The 25,679-nt window shown below is 31.0% G+C and overlaps 1 protein-coding gene across 5 annotated transcripts in view; it reads right to left on the reverse strand.

Annotated features, from left to right (window-relative positions):
• Positions 1–21,126, reverse strand: part of Hr3 (Hormone receptor 3) — a 76,479-nt gene extending 55,353 nt beyond the window's left edge. For 3 of the 5 annotated variants that reach the window (XM_035091759.1, XM_035091754.1, XM_035091752.1), the window contains exons 1-2: positions 6,860–7,211; positions 4,750–5,592 (exon numbers count right to left, since the gene is read on the reverse strand). In XM_035091759.1, coding sequence (XP_034947650.1) covers positions 4,750–4,915 — 166 coding nt within the window. In that variant the 5' untranslated portion in view covers positions 4,916–5,592; positions 6,860–7,211. Of the gene's footprint in view, positions 1–4,749; positions 5,787–6,859; positions 7,212–20,313 lie in introns of those variants that run through there. The other 2 variants (XM_035091758.1, XM_035091753.1) reach the window with 2 other exon arrangements.
• Positions 21,127–25,679: the final 4,553 nt, after the last annotated feature.

A 25,679-nucleotide genomic window follows, 5' to 3' on the forward strand; every position in this document is an offset into this window, starting at 1 on the left:
ACAGTAGAATACATAAAAGCCGCAATACCTATATATTTTAAATCACTCATATACATAGTGTAGTAATATACACGTATCAGTATGTAATGCAATAATGTGATATGATTAAATTTGATGTTATTTAAATGTGTTAAAAAAATGAATTTTTTTTTTATTTTAATTTTTTTTTTCAAGTTTGAGTGATAAAAAAAAAATTGACCCTCGTCCTTACTTCCAAATACGTATAACTTGACGACGAAGCACTTTCCATCCTGACCCACATTCTCACTCTCTTTCTCTCTCGCTCTTTCATTATGTTTCTTTCTTGCGCTCATACAGCGCTTACTCTACTCAACGTTTCGTGAAATTATGTTTGTTTTTCAGCAAAAAAGTTAAAATCTTAGTAAAAAAATGAAAACAATAAGGTAATCATTGAAACAAAATATAACTTTTTAAATAGATATATATATACTCTTCTGATGAATTCCATTGTTTATTATAACTCGACAAAATTAAATAATAAGTTCGAGGAAGTTTTGAGTAATTCTTCTAATTATGGGAACCATTGCAATAGAGTCCATGCATGCATTGCATGGTCTATTCTTGTGTGCGCGTACCTTGAAGACTATTATCTTCTTGCTATAACGTTTGGGAGACCAGTCTAACGTAAGAAGGCGATTGTTGTCAGTGGACGATGTCGTAATGGGAAGTCTTCTCTCTCGCAACAAACTCTGTTACTCTGCTTGTAATATATTTCACTCTCTGGCTTGACTCTCGCAAATATCGTGCGATAATGTTTGGATATATATACAATGTTCTAGACGAGTGAGTTTGCAAAAATGTCTTGAATTAATTTTCCTAAAATTTCCACTGGGATTTATATTATCTTTATTATTAATCTTGGTTTTTTTTTCGTTTTAGAATTTTTTTAATGAATTAAAAAATATGAATCAAGATAAATTCATTAAGTGATTAGATATTATCAATGAAAATTCACTTGAATGTTGATTGAATAAAAAATTTTAATTGAAAATACTAGGATTACGAAATGTTATGAAGAGGAATATTGAATGGCAAAAATTGCTGAAACAATTCAATCAACAAGTGGAAAATTAAATTTTTTAATTTCAAAACTTCTCTAAATTAATTTTATTTCATTAAAATTGTTTGAAATTCGAAATATCGATTGTACAAATTTGTGTTACAGAAAATAATCGCTAAATAAATTTGAAACAAGTCACTTAAAGGCAAAGTGAATTAGATTGATAATTACTTTATACTATTAAGTATTCATTTAGCAATCATCATGAATGGAATCATGATTCATATTCATAAAAACTCAAAAAAAAAAAATTCAAATTGAAATAATTCTGTAATGAAAGATATCAAATTTATCAACAGATCCTAGTACTAGTAGTCGATAACATAACTATTGCGGTAGGTAAATCAGCTTTCTACATTCATATATTTACAATTCTTAGCGTCATCTATCGGGGTCGGCCTTGCAAGGCTAAGAACACCGGGACATTGAACTCTTGACCTACTATCAATTAAACGCAATGCATTGGTACCGTTTCTATAAACGTAAGAATTAGTCAAAGCTTATTGTCGCTTTGCAAGACAATAAATAATTAATATCGAGGCAACAGCTTTTAATATGTATGCAGTACAGATAGAAATCAATTGTTGTACGGTTATTTTCAAGTTCTATTAAAAAATAGCGAAGATAAGAAGAAGTAATAGATATTTCTCGGTATTATTATCATAATAAGTATTGTTAGTGTATTGAAAAGGCTCAAGTACAAAGGACAGTGAAGAAAATAATGAATAGAGACGAGAGCTTTTGTAGGATAAGTAAAAATGATTGTTTTGTACGGGTTAAAAAAGATGCTTGTTTTCATTTTTTATTTTGTAGTTGTATATAGATATACATGACGCGTAGAAAGTAAAGGGAATGAGATGCATAAGCGGTGAAGCGAAGAAAGAATAAAAGAACACAGACGTGTCGGTATGACTAGAATGATTAAGGGTAGTGGGACGAAAAACTAGAGGTATATAAATATTCTCGCGAAGTCATTTTTATATATGCCATCACCATCAGAACGTGAAAATATTTATAAATTGAAAAAAATATTATGATAATAATAATAATAATAAGTAATCATTGAAAAATTTACATTTCTGTGAATATTATTAGATTTACAATAAGGTTATGAGAAAATATATTTATGAGAGAGGAAGAAGAAAATTGAATCGCTAAGATCGATCAAGGAAGTCCCGTTGGCGCGAAGTTGAATTGCCACGTGATCACACGTTTGTATCCTCTAAGAATATATAAGGCTTCCAGTGGATTTATTTTTCTAATAAAGCTTATTATAACTCGTGAGTCTCGAGGACAAAATTCTCAAGAAAAAACCAGGAAAGAGAGATTAAATGTTATGGTACCAATTAATAGACTGCAATCATCCATATCATATGCACGATAATAACATACATTCAGTATGCACGAAAAGCGCAGTTATTGCTGCTTTTATGTTTATTTTTTTCTCATTTTTTTTTCAACTGTACAAAATATTTCTTTTTTTGTCAAATTGAATTAAAAATATTAACAGCAAATTTTTATGAACTTTTAGATCACTAGGGTATTAAAAAAAAAAAAGTAAGGATGGCACATATATTTGAAAGAGCACTATATGAGCTTTCTAATAAAGTTCTGTTAGAAGTTGAAAGATGATTGGATTTTTTATTACAAGTATTCAAAATTTGTCACGATAATTTTTGTCTTGATTGAATTGCATGCAACAGATCGCACAGAGTACTTAATTGAAACATCTTTGATCTTAAAATATCAATTACAGTATACAAATAATAAAAAATCATATTTTAGATATTACATTTCCGTTTTATTTTACTATTAATTAAAATTAGAAATTGTAATAATTTATTTATTATAATATATTGAAAAATGACGTTTTATTAAAACATTAAAACTAAATAATTGATGTATATATAAAATTACACAATTTATTTATTATCGATAAAAAAAATTATTAAAATAGATATAATCAAAACTATTTATTTTATTATGAGTACTTGTAATAATTAGTAGAAAAAAAAATCAATCAACATTATCTTTTCTTTTTACAATCATCATTTCTATTGAACTAATTTAATAAAAGACTTTGAATAAAATTAAGCTTGAAAATAAGATATTCTTGCAAATAACTGTACCCAAACTAACTGTTAATAATTAAAAGAGAGATTTGAATATTTATCTTAACAAAATATTAAACCAGAAAATGTAGACATAAAAATGACAAACTTGACTCATAACAGAAGATGGATGAACAAATAAAAAGCTCAAACTAATCATCGTTCATTATTCTTCAAAGACAAACAAGTGTAAAAAAATGTCTAGGGTATTTAGAGAAAATGATTCTGTTTACTGCGTTTGTAAGGTGATGATTAAAATTCGAGCAATTAAAACGGTGCGACAGATGATACGAGGCGTAAAAAAAGTGTCATTATACGTTACATGATTCTGTGATATTTCTTGCTATAATAAAGTGATTCGACCGACAGAGGAGTCTTAGCGAAGATATCGAAGGGCAGAGAGAAAGAAAGAGGAGAAAAGAAGAATTACATGAGTTTGATGAAGAGAGGGGAGTCGAGCCCTCTCTGAAGGCGTCGATCGACGGTTGCGGATGGTGAGACACCACGTGGGTATCCCCGGCAGGATAACGGTGTTCGGTAACCGCGTCAGAGCCTGCTTCTAGCGGTACTCCACCGCCGACCCGTTACTTGACCGACAGATCCGCTAAAGCGGCGCATTTTCTGTGCGCTCTTTTCTCCTCTTTCATTGCATCCTTCTCACTCAGGTTGCATCGTGAGCTTCGTGATGGCTCGCCATGCGACAGGATTTTAAATAGGCGATTAACCACAAGGCAACATGGATAAGATGACTCCAAAATTATAGGACGTCAGGTAGTCATGCATTGAAATTACTGAATTATTCGTATTGGACAACGTTTAACAATCCATCATACCATTTATAATTGTTATTTACATCTAATGATTTATGTCTTGTAAAATATTAATATTTTATGCTTTATGCTAAATTACTGCATTAAAAAAAGCCTTTCTTTTCTTACATTTAACCTGATTTATCGAGTTTACGTTGAGGCACAACAAGTGCTTGATCTCCAAGTATCATTTGTTATATCAATCTTAAAGGAAATAATTCAACTCTGAAATGAGGATAATATAAATATAAACCGTATAATTATACTCATTTGATAGAAAAGAGTTGAAATAACAGAAGTTCGTAATGCATTTTTTGATGTGATAAAAAAAATTTGCTTTCTTTTGTAACCTTAATCCTCCTTGAAAAACAAGATTGCATCAAAGAAATTTAAGTACCACATACTCTCTATTTGTGAAGATACTTTTCATTCATAATCATCTCTTCTAAATGACATCAAATTATTTTCATCACAAATGACCCCTTTGTGACATAAATATTTGCTGATGGATAAAAATCACAAGAATTTATGATTAAAAAAAAAATTATATTATTCAAGAGACAAGATAAATAATAATTTATCTCTAATAAACAGTTAGGTGTAGAAGAATAGCTTATTCATCAACTGATTAAAATCTCAATGTTTTGTAGAAACAAAAATTTCAATTGAAATGGTATTTTTAGTGAGTGAGAGATGACATATGCCTTGGGCAAATAATAATTTTTACAAATATCAAATATGGGAATACCTGTTCCTGTGATAGGTGGAGAGGCAAGCTGAGAGCTGCTTATATCCGAAGGTTGTGAAGATGCAGTTGTTTGTGTTTGACTTGCTTGCTGTTGTTGTTGCGGTTGTTGTTGCTGTGGACTATTGGCCGTAGCCACCGCGGCAGGACTTCCCGCGCTCTCTGCCATATTGCACTGCGCGTGTCTGACCCGAATCAAATGTTTCTACTTCCGATTGTATTGAGACATTATACCATAATGTTGAATATTTTGAATTCGTTATCAATCGTCACAGAATAGTCAATTTGATTATTAATTAGTCTTTGATCTGGTTCAAGTATAAATATTCTTATATTTACGATTTATTTATTTATTTAATAATAATAATAATATAAATAATGATTTGTCTTTATTTCTGACGATTCGATGCCAGTCGATAATTCGTCGTTTCGAGCGATATATATTTTTGAAAAATTATTAAATAATATTTTATATACAAATTGACTATTAAAATTGTAAAAATGATTCGAACCAGCGCTATATATTTTAACGAATTATTTAAATATGAAATAAATAATATTTATTTATATTTTAATAAATGAATAAATATTAATCATTTATTTAAAGATGCAATTAAACTAAGTATATTATTCTTGACTAAAATTTAACGCGATAAGCGTTACAATTCACCCACGCCGGCGTGTCGTTAATGTATATCGATTCTAGTCGCGTCGTGAGTTGGGTTTTTCCGCGCGCATGACGACTCGCACGATCTTGTTAAAAGACCGCTAGCGAGTTTACACGATCTTGAGGCCATGACACACAGGATCGGTCTCTCTTTTCAGAGATCAAAACCTTTTTTAACCCTAGAAAAAATTTTATTCAACTTTTACAATCTTCTTTGTTGGCTCTTGTCATTTTCTTCGATAAAATAAATTGCTCTCGAGGCATTTATTTGCTCGTTTTCTCAAGTCATTGGTCATTATTACCGTCATTTTTATCATTATTCTTGTCATTTATTTCTGAAGAATTTTAGATAATGGATGCTCGAGTATGCGAATAAATTGGATAAAAATTTTTTTAAATGAGTAAGACTGTGTGATTAAAGTGTTAGTAGAGGATACTCCAAAGTTTGCAGCGCGCCTTCAACGGCAGGGTAAGGAAACGTTGGCTAAGAGACTGGGCTAGAGAGTCAATAGGTCAGTGGGACTTATCTATCGTTGTCGCGACATACCCAACAAAACGCAGTTAACGTTAAATCCCCACCCCAAGTATCAAGTTGTATCCATGAACTTGTCGATGATAGTGTGCTTGAGAAAGTCATGAACTACACAAGCCACAACCCAAGTCGTATGTCTTGCACACTATGTTTCCGTTATTCAGTCTCAGTTTTATCTTTTTCCTCACATCGCGGTCGCGGTTATACTCATTATATCCTCCGGCATTCCACTATTATTTTATTATCATTTTTTAACCCCACTTTCTATTCCCCCTCTGGTGGAATTCACTTTATCACCATCATCATTTTTGCTAAATAAATCAAAAAATTCATCAACCTAACATTTTAATTCACAAAAGAGCTTTTTTTCCATTCTAATCGCTATTGTTTACGACATTAATCTTATCACAAGGGCGCGTCTGTCGAGGAAATCTTGAGCGCCACCCTCTGTGCAAAACCATTCCCGCTTATCTCATTTCCACCTGACGACTCGCCAAGACAAATACCCCATGACGCACGATTGCATATTGAAGGAGTGATGCAGGGATGTTTTATAGATCCAGGGAGACCAACAACGATCAATTAAAAGAGAGAAAAAAAAAGGTACACCATCGGATAAAATAGACAAAGGAACGCAACCAAGTACTCAAGTCAACTTCTGACAATCGATCCCAAGTGCACTTATACGAGAGTCGAGGTCAAACTCGCTCGATTCTCCTGACCGAATGACTCGAGAAAACCAAGCACGTGTGGACACCTTATAGGGCGCGTCCCGTGAACTTCATAAGCATAACTGAAAATTTTATCAATAAATATAAATTTTATCACTATCAGGATCTTAGTCCATAGACGTTGAAGTTCACGAGTCGCATGCCTTGGAGCCTCGTGACCAATGCATTTTATTTTCACCTCACCACTTTGGCCTCAAGGTTGATTGATGCTTTTATTTTCCATCTAATCAATTTTAAATTCACTTGAATATTTTTTCTTAATCAAACAATGGCTTTTTATCACTTCACAGTTTCCGTTTAACTGCACTGCTTGATGGTAATATCAAATAATGGTATTTTCTCGCAACGAAACGTTGTTGAAAAACAAAAATGTCTACTATAAAGCCCTGGCAACAACTGTACCGTTTTGGAAAAGCGATCAAATATTTCTCTAGTAAAACAACATTTGATTGTTTGTAATTCACATATTTTTGATAACCACTTGTCTCAAGTTTTATTAAGAATCACCATACAACAACGCTACTCGGCGCCCACACACGAGAAAACGCACAGCAGGCGGAACTGACGTTTCTTTACGGAGAAATTGCACTTGCGGGGTAGTACACCACTGCGTGAGTCTAGTATTTTCACCACCAGATGGCAGATGAGGATGCTTAGTTCACCCCTAGGCTTTAGCTAGAACGTACAATAAGGACGGATTACACTCTTGCTGTCTTTTATGCATTTTTCCAAGTCATTAAACCATGAGAGAATGATCGATTGGATGACGATAAAATATTTAACAGAATGACAATTGTCGTATGAGTATGTGGGGTAGAGAAGCTTGCGACAAGTACTAATTTTCTCACATTTCATGTATAGCTGTTTCTACATGCACTACTGACATGTATACATGATAATATGTTTATACACATATTCGTGCAACGATCCTAAACGCTTACTCAATGCAAACAAACACACAGTTAGGGGGGACTCACACTCGAAAGTGCGAGTGCAAGTAGGGCGTGATGAGTCGATACAGAAGTAGGTAGAGCCAGAAGGTCTACGTCGTTGAAAGTGAGAGTACTTGCAAGGGGTCGAATGTACTGTGTGGCCTACGGGTCTTTTGCTGTCAAACGACCTTGCACCTATTTCAATTTGTTCATTCTTCATTCCTCTTCATTTTTATACGCAAGATGAATTACAAAGAATTTCCTTCGGCACTGATGCATAGCAACGCTTTGAAACTACAACAGTTTATTTCTTTTTCATTTTTAAACTTATCTTTAATTCGAAGATAAATATTTCTCTTTCTAAAAAAAATATTTTTCTTAAAGAACAACAGTTTTTTTTTAAATAAAATTAGCATATAATATTCTTTCTTAACTGTTTTACAAATTTGGAAGAGCTTAAAGGTTGATGTAAGCTCTCTTTTAGGCTTGAATGCAGAATTTATTGATTTTTGACAAACGATTGTCTCCCCTTTGCATTTGAATGTAACAAAAATCGTGAGGTTCATTGATTTTTGAGTAAATTGAAGCACGCGCATATGTGTGTTATTCACTGACAATGTATCTCAAATGATGACGTAATTTGTTGCATACAGTCTTCTAGTGTAAACCAGCCTTGGCTTGGTGAAGAAAAAACATGCGCAGAGTCGACGTAAAGCTCGCACCCCTTCGATCCGGTGAAATAGAGAGAGAGATCAGCTATTAAAAGAGAGAGATGTATTTTTAGTAACAGACTTCTCTATAGATCTGTAGCTTGCGATGTACGTAGATGTATATAGATAAAAAAGTTCGCTAACACGCAAGCTTGCAAAAAGATGGCGTATTTGAAAAAATTTATTTCTGTTGAAATGAATACGCAAACGCGCTCGATGGCGCTAATGTTTTAAAAGTTTGAATTATTTAATCAATACTAAAAGATCAATAAAAAAAATATTTTAATCATTAGTATTAATATTTTATTTTATTAAATATCTCTGATAAAAATGATTGAAATAAATAATTCATAGTTTGAGGAGAATAATTTAAAATAAATGTTGAAGGATATTTAATGATTGTAATTTATTATTGGTATGAAAAAAAAGGTAATTGCAGATAAAAGAATAAGTATAAAATCATATGAACAATTTAGAGTAAGTAGCGGTAAATGAGGGTGAATGATAGATGAGTGAAAAAGTGGAATAATCTGAGAAAAAAGAATATCATGGATTCGTCGAAATCAACTGCAAGTCAACATAACGGATTCCTCTGTTTCTTCTTTTATTTTACTCAAAAGACTTTCTCCAGAAACGGTGTATTGGTTCGTTGTTAGTTGCTCGCACGGTATCTACGCAAACCAGACGAACATATGGACAATGATGAGGGCAAAAAAAAAAATAACGCGTTCATGGAAAGATAAATAAAAAGAAGACAATGAGAAAAATATTTAATGAATCTTTTGTAATTACATTATTTTCCCACTTTTTTATTCAATGTCTACATTCTTATTGGTTACCAGAAATTCCAGTTATGATATCACTCGATACGACACACTGCTCTTCGTATACCTGATGTATTTCCGAAACGGTACTTCTAACTGTACAATGTGACTTGCTGGTTGCGCGCACATGCGTTGGTTTGTTTACGTTTAGTTTACCTGCCTTCTAGTAATAAAGTGTTTTTTATTAAATTAATTAACGGATTTGTCTGCCCATGATAAATAATAATAAATTTCATCAAGTCTAGATAACATTAATTGTAAAGTCTTTTCATTCGAAAGAGTAGTCTATTAATCATTTTATTAATTGAATTAATTTTATTATTTCATTTGTAAAATATATTAATGTGAGTGTTTAAAAACAATCCGTGTTATTATTAATAACTCTGATACCAAGTATTTTGTTTAATGAGTCTGAATTCTTACGTGATATTTAACCATTAAATTCATTTATTTAAGTCTTTTTTATAAATTTATTTCATGCAGTGATTATTTTTTTAATGAGTTAAATTAATTGTAAACATTTAAAACACTACAGTTCTTTTTAATTTATTATTTTTAAAATTAAAAGCTTTAAAAATTGCTGTTAAGATGAGTATGATCTGTCTTATAAAACTGTTAATATTTTTGTTAATTTATTAAGTAATAATATTGAATAACAATTGGAAAACTAAAAATATAAATAGAATAATGAATGAATCAAATTAAAAATTATTCAAATAAAAGACTGTAAAAAATGATAATTACATAAAACCACGATGAGTTTAAAATCTTTTAAATTACCAGGTTGTAATGAATAGGATAGATAGCATCATGTCATTGTAGGGCTGTGTGTGTGTATACAAGCAATCACGTAATGTAGGCTCGTCGGTAAAGATACCGCAAGACATGGTTACGTCATAAGAGCTAGCGTTCTTATTTCTTCGTAAAAGAAAAGACGTCACACAGAAGAGGTGGTAAAGCTGGAAAAGAAGTGGCTATGAGGACAAGAAAAAATTAAAGAAACGTTTCTAGTATCAACTTTTTTTCCCCCCGAGACAAAGATAGACACCACTGAAGACACGTAAGAAAAGAAACAAGTCAGGGCAAACCGAATAAAAGTAGAAATAGACCATCAAAGAGTCAGACACTCTGTCTGTTTCTACTGCAGCTGCAGAAAATACTACCTCTTGTACGAAAAAAAAATAAATAAGTCTATTTTTCTACAGTAAAAATCACTTAGCAAACATTTTAAGTTAAATTAAAAAATAAATAACTTAATTCAATATGTATGTAATTTTAATCAATTTTTAATTACCAACATTCGACAAGTAAATAAAAAATTGCTCATAAAATATTACTACATTTTTATTTACAATAAAATTATCTGTAAGTAATGTATGTTTAATTACTGTATCGATATTATCAAGATTTAATACATTTTTAAGAAATACTGTAAAATTTTTTATCAACTGATATAAACAAATTAACGATACATTGTCGTTATTAGAATCTTAACCTTGATAATAAATTATTTTTTAATAACTCAAACTATTACTAAACTTTTAAAATATTAACATACAGTTGAAAAAAGGATAAGCAATAAAATAAACGATAGAAGTTGATATTACCTTACGGTAAATATCTAAATGTTGAATTATATGACTCATAATGAAATTTTCATGTTGTTATCGAGCATATGTGAAGGCAATAAATGAAATACAAAGTAAGGTAAAAGCTCTGGTGATACAAGTAATAAGAGACGATATGCATAATTTACATGAAGTGTATCTGAAATCGCACGATTTGTAGAAAGAGTTATCGCGGGGTATGCGGACACGGCTGAAGAGAACGGAGCATTCGTCTCGTGATAATACGTAGCGGTAAATCGCCTCTCATGTGGGCCAATGTCCGTGCAAGAAAGAGAGACAGAGCCACATATTTGCGCGGGCGCACTCACGTATAATATAATACGATATATCGGGCTTGCAAGGAGTGTGCTAGTATTATATGTCCGGGTTCAGGGGCAGTTAAGTAAACAGCGCGTTTATGCATAATGCACTATTGTGCGTCTTGCGTGCCGCTCCCTTCGTACTTCTTTACCTATTATCTATGTGTATACTCTACACTGTATACATATGTTGTCTGCTTACTCATAGATCGCTTTTATGGATCTGTGAGCTGCGTACACTACGCGATATAACATCATTTGTTTTATCATTTTTTTCCCTTCATTCTTTCCCATGATGCTTCACTCGACCCCAAGCAGTAAATATTCCTTCATCTAAAATCTAGCCATCTTTTATATTTTTTTTTCTTATATACATTTTCCTTATATCTCTTTTTTTTTTAATTCATTGCTTTTCAGTTACAATTGTTTTCTCTTCAATATTAGGAATTAAATTTTTAGTAACCAAATAATTGGTAATTAAAGATCTTTAATGATAATTATTATGATGTTCTTTTGTGTAAAAGTATCATTTTAGAATAACATTAAAATTAAGATTCATAAAGTGAAGTTCAAAAGGTCTTTTGTACACTCAATAACATTAAAATATTCTCAAAAAATAATAATCATTATTTATTGTTTTTTAAAAAAAAAGATTTCTATTACAACTTGATCAATAAAAAATTTTTTTAATAAAATATTTAATAATAAATCAGTTGTTTATTATTATGTAATTAAATATTTTAAATTATTTATATTTAGGTAATTTTTTTGCAACTGTTATTATTAACTATTATACTTATTTAACAATTAAAGTACGTAAAATTTTTGTAATGAATAATTGAAATTATTTTTAATTACTATAATTGTTGCTATTAACTGAGCAGAATATAAATACGAAAACTAGAGAGAATGATTTTAATTGGTTTAATTATTGAATAAATAATTTAAATTCAAATTTAAATTTAAAAATCCCGAGGACAATGTAACTAACACGATAAATCTTAAGCCCTGGGATTCAAAAGTACAGTTATACGATCCCGGACTTTGCTGAGAGGAGAAGGGTACGATGTCGTGAATGCACAAGTTCCTTTCTTCGTTATCAGTATGTCCGCCCAGAAGAATATTTAAGATCACTAGTTTTATTCTGACTTTCTTTTTTATGAAACTTTTAACAAGCGAAGGGCGTACTGTGGAGACTTCTGAACAAGTTCTCTACTACAATCGATCATAAGAGTACAGTTATTATAATGCTTGGATATACCCTTCATTTATCAGAATAACTATTTCACTAATGTTACAACTATGAGTGATGCCTGTCATGGTGAAACGTTTATCGAAAATTATCCAGTTACGAAATTCAATTATTCTCCACAATTATTATCAATTAAAATTTCATAATTAATGGAACAATTTTACTTTTAATTAATACAATATATTGTTAAATTAAATTATGTCAAGGGATAATTTCTAAAAAAAAATTTAAAGGAGTAAAAAAGAAAACGAGTTATTTACTCGAAAAATTCTTTACAATTTTTTGTCATCACAGATCGTAGTTCAACGACCTGTTAAATTTATGGTGGGAAATTCTCGTTTCGGACTTAATCTAGAAAACCATCGACCGCACGTCGTTCTCATTCTTTAGCTGTCCTTTTCGGAATGAAAGGGAAAGTGTATGAATGCCCTTGACGATCATCGTAGCATTACGTTATCAAGATAGAACTAATAAAAGTAAGATTAATTTGCTAAGGTCACTAACCTGAAGTATTCATTCAAAAAAGTTTTGTTATTTTTTATCAAATTTCGTTCAAATAAACTCATTCATGTGATAGAAGGAAATGACTCATCGTTTTCAAGAGTATTTGAAATTTTCATGCATTGTTGAAGAATGTGATTATTGTGTGGGAAGATGTTAAGTCATAAATGTTTTTCTTTATATAAATTTAATCTCAGTGTTGATGTCAAAGCAGTATAGTTATAACTTAAAGTTGATCCAGCCTGCGGTCATTGCACGAGAAGAAAGATAGAAATAACAGGGACCGCCCATCCTGTCTTCCTTCGGAAGCCGATCTAACGCCTCTGGACGGATTTATAACCGTTAGAGTACGTCTGATTGTGTAACCTCCACAAAAAGAAATATTTGATTTTTTAATCTTTGAAAAGGAAAAAAAAATGTACATCAAAAAATCTCATAAATGCCAGGATAAATTATTTGTTTTGATTTGATAGTTTATCAGCATAAACGAATCTTGATAAAATCCATTTACGTTACTTTAACTTTTAAATACCGGAATTGGGGGGCTTTAAATTTTCTAGGGATGACGGGGGCCTCGGATAATTTAAAAGACACAAAGTAAAAAAGCTATTGAATTATCATGTAATAATGTGTAAAAAAATTTTACGAGGACCCAAATGAATTTCTTATAGTGACTCGTTTAACAATCAGGTATAGAACTCGTTCTCCATACGTGACAGGGGTCGATGCTCTTTTGAGCCCTCACCCAATGTGATTTAAGTCACGTATCGTTGATGAATCTTTTTTTACTAAATTTCAACCATAAAGCATTCATTTATTCATTCTATTACAATTCTTGCATTACTTCCGCCTATAAAAAATTCAGTTCATTTTTTACCATCTATTTGCTCTGATTTAATTAAAAATCAATTTGTATCGAAATACTTTTTCATTCATTTAACTTATTTTATTTCACAATAAACATAATTCACTAAAAACAAAATCAAATAATGATTAATTTGTAAATAAATAAAAGTTATGAAAAAATAAGTCGAATTTTGTAAGTCATTAAATATAATAAATAATTACAGTTTACGAAGAATAACATGAAAATGGTCTACGTCAAGAGTTTGATTGGATGCCGGGTGATTAATCGCACCGGAACGTGGAAGTGTTTTATCGTCATGAAAACAAGAAGTTAAGCAAAAATAAATTGAATGATTCATTGCGATGCAGCTGTTCAATAGAAAAAGACAGCAACTTAATGTGTAGATATAATAGGTATCTATACATATATATATATATCTATCTGTAATATGAATACATATATGTAATAACATAACAATGTAAAAGATCGTAGGTAGGATCAATGACTTTGAATACTAATAATCGAAATGAAATACACCCAAACATACTGAATTTTCTTGCTGAAGTGAGCGTTACATCGGTCACGTATCAAGGCCCGTGACTTTGAACTCAGCTGACTCGCTCTCTTTCTTCCTGCAGTAGTTAATGTTACGCTGTTGCAGCGCGACGATAACGACCGACTACAAACGTAACACGTGCAAGGACGCGAGAGTTTCAACCTCGATGCTTCGGTTGATGCACTTGAAATTTAACACCAACACGCGGAAGACTATTGACACGCGATTCGTCTTCTATTTCATTATCCAACGATTTCATTTCTCCGTCAAAAGGTTTATTTACAGATACAGAATTACGTCATGCTTTGTTCATCATTGAGTGGTGCAAAAAAGCATTGACTCAGCGAGAGGAGAAATAAAAAATGAGTAAATAAATATAGTAAGTAGTGTTGAGAAGAGTATTGGAGGGAAGAAAAAACGTGTGTCTAACTGGCTTTTGGGAGGCCCAAGAGAAGAGTATCGTGGTAAGCACCTGCGGTCGACGACCCTCAATCAAGCTATCGAATACCTTCTGGTTACAGTTGAGACTTGGCGACAATGACCGAGTGCGTAGGAATTCATTTGATTACTTGAAAAATTGTTCAACTGTAAAAATAGTCTGTCTATTCACTTTCCGACTTATTAGGTAATTGTGACTGACAATGAGTTGCATTTTTTCATGGTTATTTTTAGTTTAATATAAATGTTGAGGTGACAAAAATAAACATTGAAAATTTAAAAATAAATTCATACCATTTTATTCTTTTTTTTCTTTTTTTAAATTATCATGAAGAAAAGATTTTGAGTCTGACATAAAGTTCAACAAACGTTTATTTAAAATTCTAAATCAATTTTTCTATAAATAAGTAATATGATTTAATCCCGGTGACGTAGAGTATGAACTTTAAGAGGATATTTTATTTTGAAAAAATTGACATATTTGTTTAGGAAAAAAAATGTAAATCCTAGATTATACTAATTAAGAACTTGTTTTCCTATTTTTTAATCTATTGATGATAGAGTTTCGTAATAAATCTCAAGTATAACTTTTCACTCAACTTTAAAAAATTATTCATCATAACAATAATAATAAATGAGGATTAATTTTTTTTTTTATCTGTATTTAAATTTTTGAAAATGCTCCATTTTTCAAATTAAGAGTAACAAAATTAATTTCTAAAGTTGATTATTAAAACCTCTGTAATAAGAAAGTTAATTACAAGACTCCATTGATAAAACTGTAATTTATTTATTCAGTTGTACTATTCAGAATGTTTACCTTGCATCGATTTTCACAGTGAAAAACAACCGACAATAAAGATGATAAACTATCAAGCGTCAACGTGTGATTTCAATGAGCGATCAAGCAAGAAATGCTGTATTAGATTACAGGCATCTGGTGTACTAGAATACCTACAGGAAGCTGGATTACAAAGAAAATTTCAATAAACAAATAAAAATTTGATGCAAAGGTCGTACGATAATGAAAATGATGATTAAAAAAAAAAAAAAAAAGAAACGAATGGAAGATGTGAAAGAAAGCTCTTTTAGTAAGTCGCCGAGTAAGAAACAGCTGGTATAGGTTGAACGAGTCTTGAGTTCAATGACTGAGAATCGAGAGATCCCTGGAGGTGCCATGTCCCCTCCTCTCTTCAGTTTGTTCTTCGTCTTCTGCCACAACTGCTTTCCATCCAACTTGTATCATCATCTCTTCTGTTTTTCATCATTGCAATATGCTCTTTAATCTTCTTCACCATTGTCTTATACATTTATATCACTTACATTACTTAAAGGTCATTCAAAAAAAATCGATTTATAAATTAATAGCAAACAGAGTTTAAAAAAAATAAATTTAATTCAAGCTTGAAATAATTTTTTATGAGTGGGAATTTTTATTTAAAATTTAAGATATTTTATTAAAATGATAATGATTCGGATGCACTAACGAAATTTTTATCTTTTAGATAAGATAAAAGAAATAATCTAAAGAAATTTCTCTTGAACTAAACCGCCTAAGTGTAAACATAATTGCTACCATTTAGCAATTATTACTTTTATTTTATTAAATAAATTAATTACACGTGCAATAATAAATATTAGTTTCCAGTGAAAATAAGATTGTTGCTATTTATAGATAGCAGAAAAAAAAATATCCAACTAAATGTTATGAATTAATTATTGTCGGCCAACGGTTTTTTTCATTAATTAACAGAGAATTAACGGATTATCCGAGCGTTTTCACCTAATTGACACGGTTACAGGATACGTAATGGCTAATAATCACGTATTACATGTTGCACACAACGTGACGGTAAATGCGCTTTCCAAAAGACTATTTACGGTTTACTTGTATCCGTGATTCTCCCATAAACTTGTCTCCGTCTGAATGAAAAATAAAAAAATCTCTTTTACAATATTCATTCATTTTCTTTACAAAGTGAAAAAGAAAAACAAACTTAAACAATCGCATTATATTTTCTAGGATTTATAAAAATCTATGAACAAGAAAAAAAGTACGATGGTTCCAGGAAGTGATTTCGACAGAGGTTTGGTGCAGAGAAGAATAAAAAGAATTCCAAATTGATGGGACCAGAAGGAAGAATCAAGAGTACGAAGAATACTCTTAGTAACCGACGATTTATACCGTCGTAAAGATGAGAATGTCGAAACCCGAAACTAACGTAAGAGAGATGGGCTTCTACGTGGATTCTTTTGGTGTCTGAACATTGACTCCTCAGGCTTAAAATCACTGCACATTTTTTTAACGGTAAGTATAAACCTTCATCCAGTAATTTTGAGCGTTATAAACTTCCGGAGTGCGTGGTGCAGCTTTTGCACAAATTTACGTTTAAATCGTGACCACAAAATGGAATTAACTTTTCTTAATTTTTATCCAACAGATTAAAGAAAAATATTCACGTATCTCTTCTACATCTCTGATCTTATCAGACTCCAAACAATAAAATAAATATTTTATGTCCAATAATTATTTTTTTTAAAAGTCTATAAAAAAATGAAGACCTTTAATAGAGCATTAAAATTACTTTAAAGACGATTATTTTTTTTTTTTTTTACTTATCAAGAAGAATTTTTAATTATTATTAGAGTTTTAAAAATATCTAGTCTTCTATCTTTTGATAGTTTTCATGACCAATGAAACTCTAATTTTTTACATACAAATAAAATTTTAAATTCAATTAAAATCCTAATAAATTTCACAGAAAAAGTTACTCGCGCAATAGAAGATAAATTTAGTTGAATAAAAAAATATATTTTCTTCAGCTTTAAATACACGAAAAAAATAAATAATTAACTTAAAAACGACGAAAAAAGTTTTATCGTCAATTAAACGACTCAGTAAGATACAGGAAATAATTCTAAGCCAATGAAATATCTAGTTAATTGCTGGTAATATCAATATATCAGTAAACATTTAAATCACGTGATTGAATGGAAAGTTAAGAAAGGCAATGAGAAGAGTTAACTTAGAATATGTTTGAAGTATCGTTTAAGGTCATGTGGGGTCACTGCCGTGTCTTTGGTATCTCACGCTATATCTTCGTTTTACTTGTACATAACAACATTAAGCTAAAGAAAGAGAGAATGATATTAAGAGAAAGATAGCATATTATAGAGAAAGAACGTCAGCGACTACGAGAAAAGTTAAAGAACAGACCGTAGATTATCTAGACAAGACTAGAGCTCGTCATCGGGATAGACTTTAAGTCTTATCTGGAAGACTGATAAGGCTTCTAGCAGGCCTTGAGGCTTGTGAACGAGTTGTCCAGGAAGCAAATCAGAAAGTGGGCGAGGAAAATCGTATAACCAAATTGAACGACTCAATGCGATATACATTTAATTCATTATCTAACTCTGTTTTGGATTTTTATTTTTACCAGATGACTTTAAGAAATCATTTTATCCATCTTTAAATCACAGTGTGATTGTAGTCATTACTTTTATCAAAATTTGTCTTCATAATTATGTTAATAAGGAACTGTTGAATACATTAAAAAGTAATATATTTTATACAAACAAGCTTTTTCTATAAACTAGATTTAGAGAAATAATTAAAAAAAAAAAACTAAAAATAACACAGATAAGTTTTATGACTTTTCTTATATTAAAAACATCAATTAATTTAATTACAAAAAAGTTATCATCATTTTATCGAAATGAATATTAACTAAAAATAAAATAATCTTTAATTTAATTTTTTTATAAAAAAAACAAAGTCTGAGAAAATTAAAGAAAAAAAAAATGTCTAAATATTTTTATTTATATGAAAAAATGAAGCTACTGTTTTATCGAAACAAATAACAAAGCCAAATTGCCAGAAAAAAAATAAACAAATCCAACAATGGTCAAGCCTAGAGCATGGTTTCGAATTTCAAGGTTAATATTTGGATGAGAAGAAAAAAAGAACGGTATAGAAGCCTTGGGATGATTCTAAAGATAGTTTTTCGGGTTTAGTTTGGAGCAGAGATTTACCCTGGAGAATCGTGGAAGGTATCTACACACATGACCGCAACACCCCACGAGCTGTGTATAAGGGCACACAGGTAGTTTATTCTCTCCCTCCCCCGCGCGACTTCCATCGTCTCGTGATCGTGATGTATACATGCACGATGCCTGCAGCAGCGTGAGACGACCGTGCTAGTCACATATATGTGTATACATGGATGGAAGTTCATTGACCCTGGCTTTTGTTCATGTCCGAACCGGGAAGAGGCCCCGAACTTGTGCGCGGGCCAACGAAACCTGCGTGCCAACAACCGGGACTACCCCCTCTTTTCAAATAGTTTTTTCTTCTTCTTCTTCTTCTCTTCCATGTATTTACTCTCTTATTCTTATTCCTGCTTACACTCATTTTCTCTTTATCTTTCTCCTGTTGGCTCTCTTTATACCAACTCCAATCGGAACTCACTCGGTTGGGTAATCGATCGTAATGCGCCAAGGTCTTTGCCACCTGCCACGGGCTTCCCTATCCAAACTTGTTGCATTTTCTTCAGCTGTATCAGCTCTTTCTTTTGGCTTAATTAACGACATTAAATATACACGTGTTCATTACAACCACATTGGCTACATAATACGACAAATATTCTTTTGAATACAATTTCACCAAAGAATTTCTTAACGAGCTTTCAACAATCAACATTCAATTCTTACCATAAAAACATTTTTAGTGTAATTAATAATTTTAGGCTTCTTCCATTTGTCTTCCGGTATTTATTAATTACATTATTAAGCAGAGAAATGTGTACATGGTGTCATTGACCTCAACTTTGGTGACAGTCTTTATTATTAGAATAATATAATCAGCCTGATATTACCATGCTTATTCAATCATTAACCAAACCCTGAGGTTTTATTTTACTCTACTTAATCTTATCATCCAATCATTACTTGTACTATAAATTCTCCTAAAACATTCTTTGATAATTAAACATTCTAATAATTTTCTTTCTCCTATTTCAAAAGAATCTTCTATGAATTTTATCCATTTGAAATATTTATTACCTGTTGTTCGTAAATTTTATTTAACAATCTTATATAAAGACATATTTCTCACTGTAATTGTTTGATTGGTGCAATAATTGAAGATTATTTTCTCCGTTATGCACATAATAACGCACAATTTTTTGATCGATAAAATTTTTTATTCCAACAGCTATAGTTCCAATGAATAATCTATACAACTACGAATGATTATACGAGTTCTACCTTTTACCCTTTATATATACCTTCAGTATACTGTTGACCTCAGGTAACCTCACGAGCAAAAACATTGAATAAAACAAAATAAATATTTTTTTTTGATTAAAAGTCACTACTTGCGTTCAATACATATACGTTAATGTTTAAATTATTATTAATATTCTAATTTTAAATTAAGACTATAGATTAACACGCAAGAAAGTTCTAACGGCAGATCCTTGCTCCGTTTATTTTAGACGCTCGACTGCTCGTGAGAACGGTAAAAAAATAGATAAAAAAAGATTGTTACGCTTTAACTTACATCAGACCGTGTCTCACATGAATAGAATTACAATCTTATTATTTAAACAACTAAAAATAAATATTATAACACTTGAAAAAAACAACTCACCTCTTATAGTGCTTGGCATTTTGTCTCCAATGTCATATCCTGATATCCAACATATAAAGCACGAATTTTCTGGCTTTTAAAATCAATCTCACTTCACTTATTAGCTCAATAATCTATCACTCAACTATTATCTCTCTGATTCACCAAAAAAATATTAAATTCATTTAATTCAAATAAATATGTAATTTGATTTTGATTGAAAAATAATTTCTTTCACTATTATTTATTATGTCCCGTTCGCGGGAATTAAGTAATAAGTGTCATAGACTCTTCCATCGCATTTTAATTAATTTCTTGTGTTTCGTAGTATTCTTCAAAAAAACACTCTAGTCCTTTTGTGATACATAAAGATTTGTAAATCGATCGAGTACTCCTGGGTTGTATGTCAGGTATAGGTCGACGACATTCGTATGTTATCAATGTACAACACACCAACACGAATTTCCTTTAATAACATTAACGTTGTTTAAAAATAATTTTTAATGAATTAATTGGTTATAACAATATCGTATTACATCGGATGAATCACTAGAGTTATTAACGATAAACAGTGTCATCACTTCACTCGCGATTGACGGCGCTTAGAACTCTCTGTTTATCAACGTGTTTACATCCAGTTATTACACTTAAGTCTTGATGATTTAACTGAAATCTTGAAGATAAAAACTTGATGAATTTATTAACGTGAAAGAGAAATAAATAAGTAAACAATTGAGATGAGTTGTCACTCGAAAATCGAGATGATTTTAATGGTATACCGGTGGTTGAGGTGAATCGGGGAATCCGTCTGAGGTTTGGAGGTCCGGTGGTGGTGGTCGGTGAGTGACTCTACCGGCAACGGGGTACAGAGAGATCCACAGGTGCTCGTGGCCGCGGTGGCCCTTACCCCCTCCCTCTTACCACTTCTTCATCGTCGTTTGTGCTGGCTCTTTCAACCTCCCACCATTTCCATTGGCTTTAACTTTAAAATGCTTATATATACATACGCACAGCACTTATATATACTCGCACATGCGTCCACTTTTTTCTCTCTGCTTTTTTATTCTTCATCGGATCCTCTAACTTCTTTTCACCCCCACTGCGCTCTAGTCCACCGCTCCTCAAATATAAAGAATTAATTTTTTTTTTATAGTAATATTTAGGTTTTATCTCGAATGAATCTTCTTCCAATCATTCCAATTTTGTGGTCCCAATTTTTACTGGTTCTTTAGAGCCTTGGAATTATTTTTTTCTTCCTTTTTTTTTTTTTATTTTCTAGATCGAACGATGATATTTATGTAGCAAATGACAAGGATATTCTTGATTTTCGTCATTTTATTTTTTTATTAAAAGATTAGTAAAATTTATAACAATTAGAGAGAAATGTATTTAAAACTTTTTATTCCATTTGTTATTACTACACGTAAAAAAAAGTGTCCAAGTATTTTTAGAGAAAAGTTAATTATATTCTTGAAGTAGGTCGTTGATTCTTATTTTCTAGAAATAAAAATTTTTAAATATCAAGAAGAAGGAAAAGAACCATATGTTACATAATTTCTATTGTGGATTAAAGATAAAATATATATAAAGTATTTATCAAATAGTCAGTTACAGTTACTTTAATTATTAGTTATACAATCAAAATTATTTTCACATGGATATTTTCATTCTTATGCCAAATACAAAAAGCTTTTATATATTTTATAAAATAAAATATGTGGGTCAAGCAAAATAATTGTGGCATTCTTGAATATTAATTACAACAATCCAATTGTTGAATCAGAATAAATTAACATGCTGAATGTAAGGAAAGCCAAATTTTTATTCTCTAGTAATTTACAGTTGAATGACACGTTTGGAGGTATACCAAATTCTCAAGAGTCTCAAAATAAAATCAGACGAATTTTCGTGTGACTGCGTGGGTGATGAAGTCAATGTCACTTGACGTCACTGTTGTCAGTTTTGGGTTCAATAACCTTCTATGTTCTTGCATAGTTAGTATAACATTTTTTCATTAACAACTAAATAAAAGGTATTAATTCAATTGTCACGTGATAAAAGGATTTTCTTGTTTTATCGAAGCAAAATTATTTGAGAGTGAATGCTCAAAATATGAAATTAAATTGCATGGTAAAAGAATAAACCCGTCCCCTCAGCCATTTTGGAGATTGTTGAACTCTTCGACTGATGACTCGAAGTAATTTCCAACCTGACTCAAGGACTTTTTATCCTGAGAGCCTATCTTTTGAATCCTGATGCCCACACGTATAAATATCTTGTCCTCTACAAGTTTTTAAACAAGTTCAAAATCGTACGTGTCTACTATGAAATCCTGCTGAATAAGGTAACTCCAACAAAACAAAGTATCGTGAAAATGAAGTAATACTGTTACTTGAACATTAATTTGAATATCCTGCAGTGAATTGCAGCACTTTGATAATTAATAATATTAATGAGAATCGATTGGAATAACGGTCGCAATGAGGAATATAACGGCGATAAGCTTATATCAAAACGTCAATCATAATTACCTCTACAAGAGTTTGGAAAGAAGAAGAGAAGAAGTTTGGCCATGGTCCGCGTTCAACGTGAATATTCTGGTGGTCATTCACCTTCTGAACAACCTTTAGCGCCAAACCTTATACAAGTTGTGTGCTATACAGTCATGCATTAATGCCTACATGCATTTAACAACCAGTTAATTGTGCATCAGTCATTCGTAATTATTAGTATTATTACCAAACACTTTTTTATCATTCATCTCTTTGACGTTATTTATTTTTTACTATTTATCAAGTCATTGTTTATTAACAATCACTTCACAGCATGTACGTACAAACCATCGTATTCTATGCATCAATAGTTTATTACATTGATTGCAGTAATCGGGAATAAAAAATTTTAATTATTTTTTAAGACATTTAAATAGTATTCAATTGTATTTTTTATTGATTTCGAACTCTATTGTTTTTTTTTTTCGATTAATTATGATTTCTGTTTCGAGATTATTCAGTAAATACTATGAGATTGTCAATAAGATCAATAAATGTTTTAATAGTTTTTTTATTGTTTTTTTCATCATTTTTTGAAACGTTAATTGAAATATAATTAAGCTTCGACGTTAAAGATTTAATAGAATAATCGGATTAATCAAAATAAATATTTATAGTTACATAAAATTAATGAACTAGTTATTTAGGAAGTTAATTAAACATTTTTATTAATATGACATTTGAAATTATATGAATAATAGCCAACTAATACACAATTTCATTGGTTTTGAAAATCAGCTGAGGTATTAATTAATTTAATTATTAGTATATCAATCAATAATATTATTTAAAAATACTTCAACTCATCTGAATAAATAAAATCATAATTATATGGTTTATTAATAATTTTAGTCTGTTTAATTTTCGGAGAGACATAATGACATTTTTTTTAAATGTATTAAAAAAAAAAGGTGAATTATTGAATATTTAGTAACCCAGATAAGTTCTTGATATCATTGATGATAATTGAGTATAAAAAACTGATAAAATATCTACCAAATGAATGACTAAATATTCCATATCATCCTTCTGATAATTGTGCTAAAAAATTCACCATTCAAATATCATGAAAAATTGGTGAACATTTCATTTCATGGATAAATAAAACCCCCGATAATTTTCTTCAGTAATAAACAATTCTAATATTTCAATCGATCGTTTTATGAATTCAGCATCCAATAATGTTAGTCATAACAAAGTCGCGAATGAACAATACTTGGCATTAAAATAAACTCTTTCATTTTGCTTTAATCAGTGTGATCAGATGAGTAAGATTTTTTTTTCAAAAACTTTCTCGACATAAAAGGGTTGATTTCAATTAAAGATTCCATACTCATGTGTAATGCGTAAATAATACATTAAGGAAATTGAAAATTGTCGATTAAGTTACTACGAGGTTTGTAAAATAACCGGAAGCATTGAAGAAACATTGGCCGATCGATTTTGGGTGCTAGAAATGACGTGGCGTTATAGGATTGGTAGAAATAAATGCGGAATTTAGTGACGTATAAAGCTTATAACTCTCTCTTTCTCTTTTTGTCTTGTCCTCTTCACTCTTTTCATTTCCGTCCGCATTGTTATCGCTTTTCACTATCCATTGCCTACATTTCCTTCATCTTCCGGGTTTATTTTTTTCATTGTTCTTGTGCTTTCGTTTCGTTCACTCATTTTTTGTCTACCTAAGAGCCTTGCATACTGCCTTTTTGACCTTAAACAATACACACTGTAACGAGAAACTAAATATGAAAATGATCGATACATCAAAAGAGTTGCTATTTCTGTAGCTGTATTTCAGCACAAAGAATAGAGAGAAAAGGAATATTACGGTAGAGTAAATGGATAAAAATTGGGAGAATTTCTAATGAAAAAGAATTAGTCAATCTGAATATTGGATGGTAAAAGCTGGTTCAGAAGTGGTATGAAGTCAAGAACCTCTTCTTCGGGCGCGTCTTCGTCGCATCTCTGGTTGAACGAACTGTGGTCCATGCACGTCGGCTCTTGACGTAAAACACTCGGCGAGCCGGACAACGGTAAAACTTAGCAGTGTCAGTTGCTTATGCTGACGGACCGGTAAGAAAGCCAGGAAGATAAAGAAAGGAAAAAGAAAAAGAAGGAAGCAAAACCAGAGAAAGGGAAGAGAGAATCGATGTAACACTGCCACCTAGCGGTAAACCACCCCCTCCAACTACAACTACTCATGAGGTCTTTCTTCAAGGTTTCGCCCTCACCAAAGATTTCCTCTTTGCTTTTTTTTTCACAACACGCAACTCCTGGTTTTGAGGAAGAACAAGTCGATGAGTGAAAACACGTGCTACTGTAATTTGTGGGAAATTAAGATAAAAGATACTCTTCCTTACTCTTATTAGAAGCAGCAAAACAGTATAGAATTGAAACGTCAGTTTTCCAGTTGTATTTTTATCAACCTGCACTGGAATATAATATATATCATGAGACATGTGATGACATGTAGGATGTTTTTAAAGAAATAAAGAATGAGTTATAGGATTGTATTGTCATTTAGAACTTTTAATGATCAATGAAATCATTTTTTCACAAATTATAACGACTTGGTTCTATTAGCATAATAACCAAGGACAACGAAATGTCTTGAGTTATTTATGGTTTCAGAAGAAATAAAAAAAAATCATGAAATTTCAGGATCTGGAATTCAAAGGGACGGAAAGCTTTCAAATGTACAGTTATCATTATACCTTGAGAGTTAAGTTCAATGCCATTAAAATGAACAAAATAAATAATACTCCATTCTGCGATTGTTATCTGAGTTAACTGATAGAATTGTATAATTAAATTAAAATAAAAATTATTAAGAAAAAT

This window comes from Chelonus insularis, unplaced genomic scaffold (genome assembly GCF_013357705.1).
Source record: "Chelonus insularis isolate UGA/USDA-ARS -01 unplaced genomic scaffold, ASM1335770v1 contig_88_pilon, whole genome shotgun sequence".
In the NCBI taxonomy this organism is placed as follows: domain Eukaryota; kingdom Metazoa; phylum Arthropoda; class Insecta; order Hymenoptera; family Braconidae; genus Chelonus; species Chelonus insularis.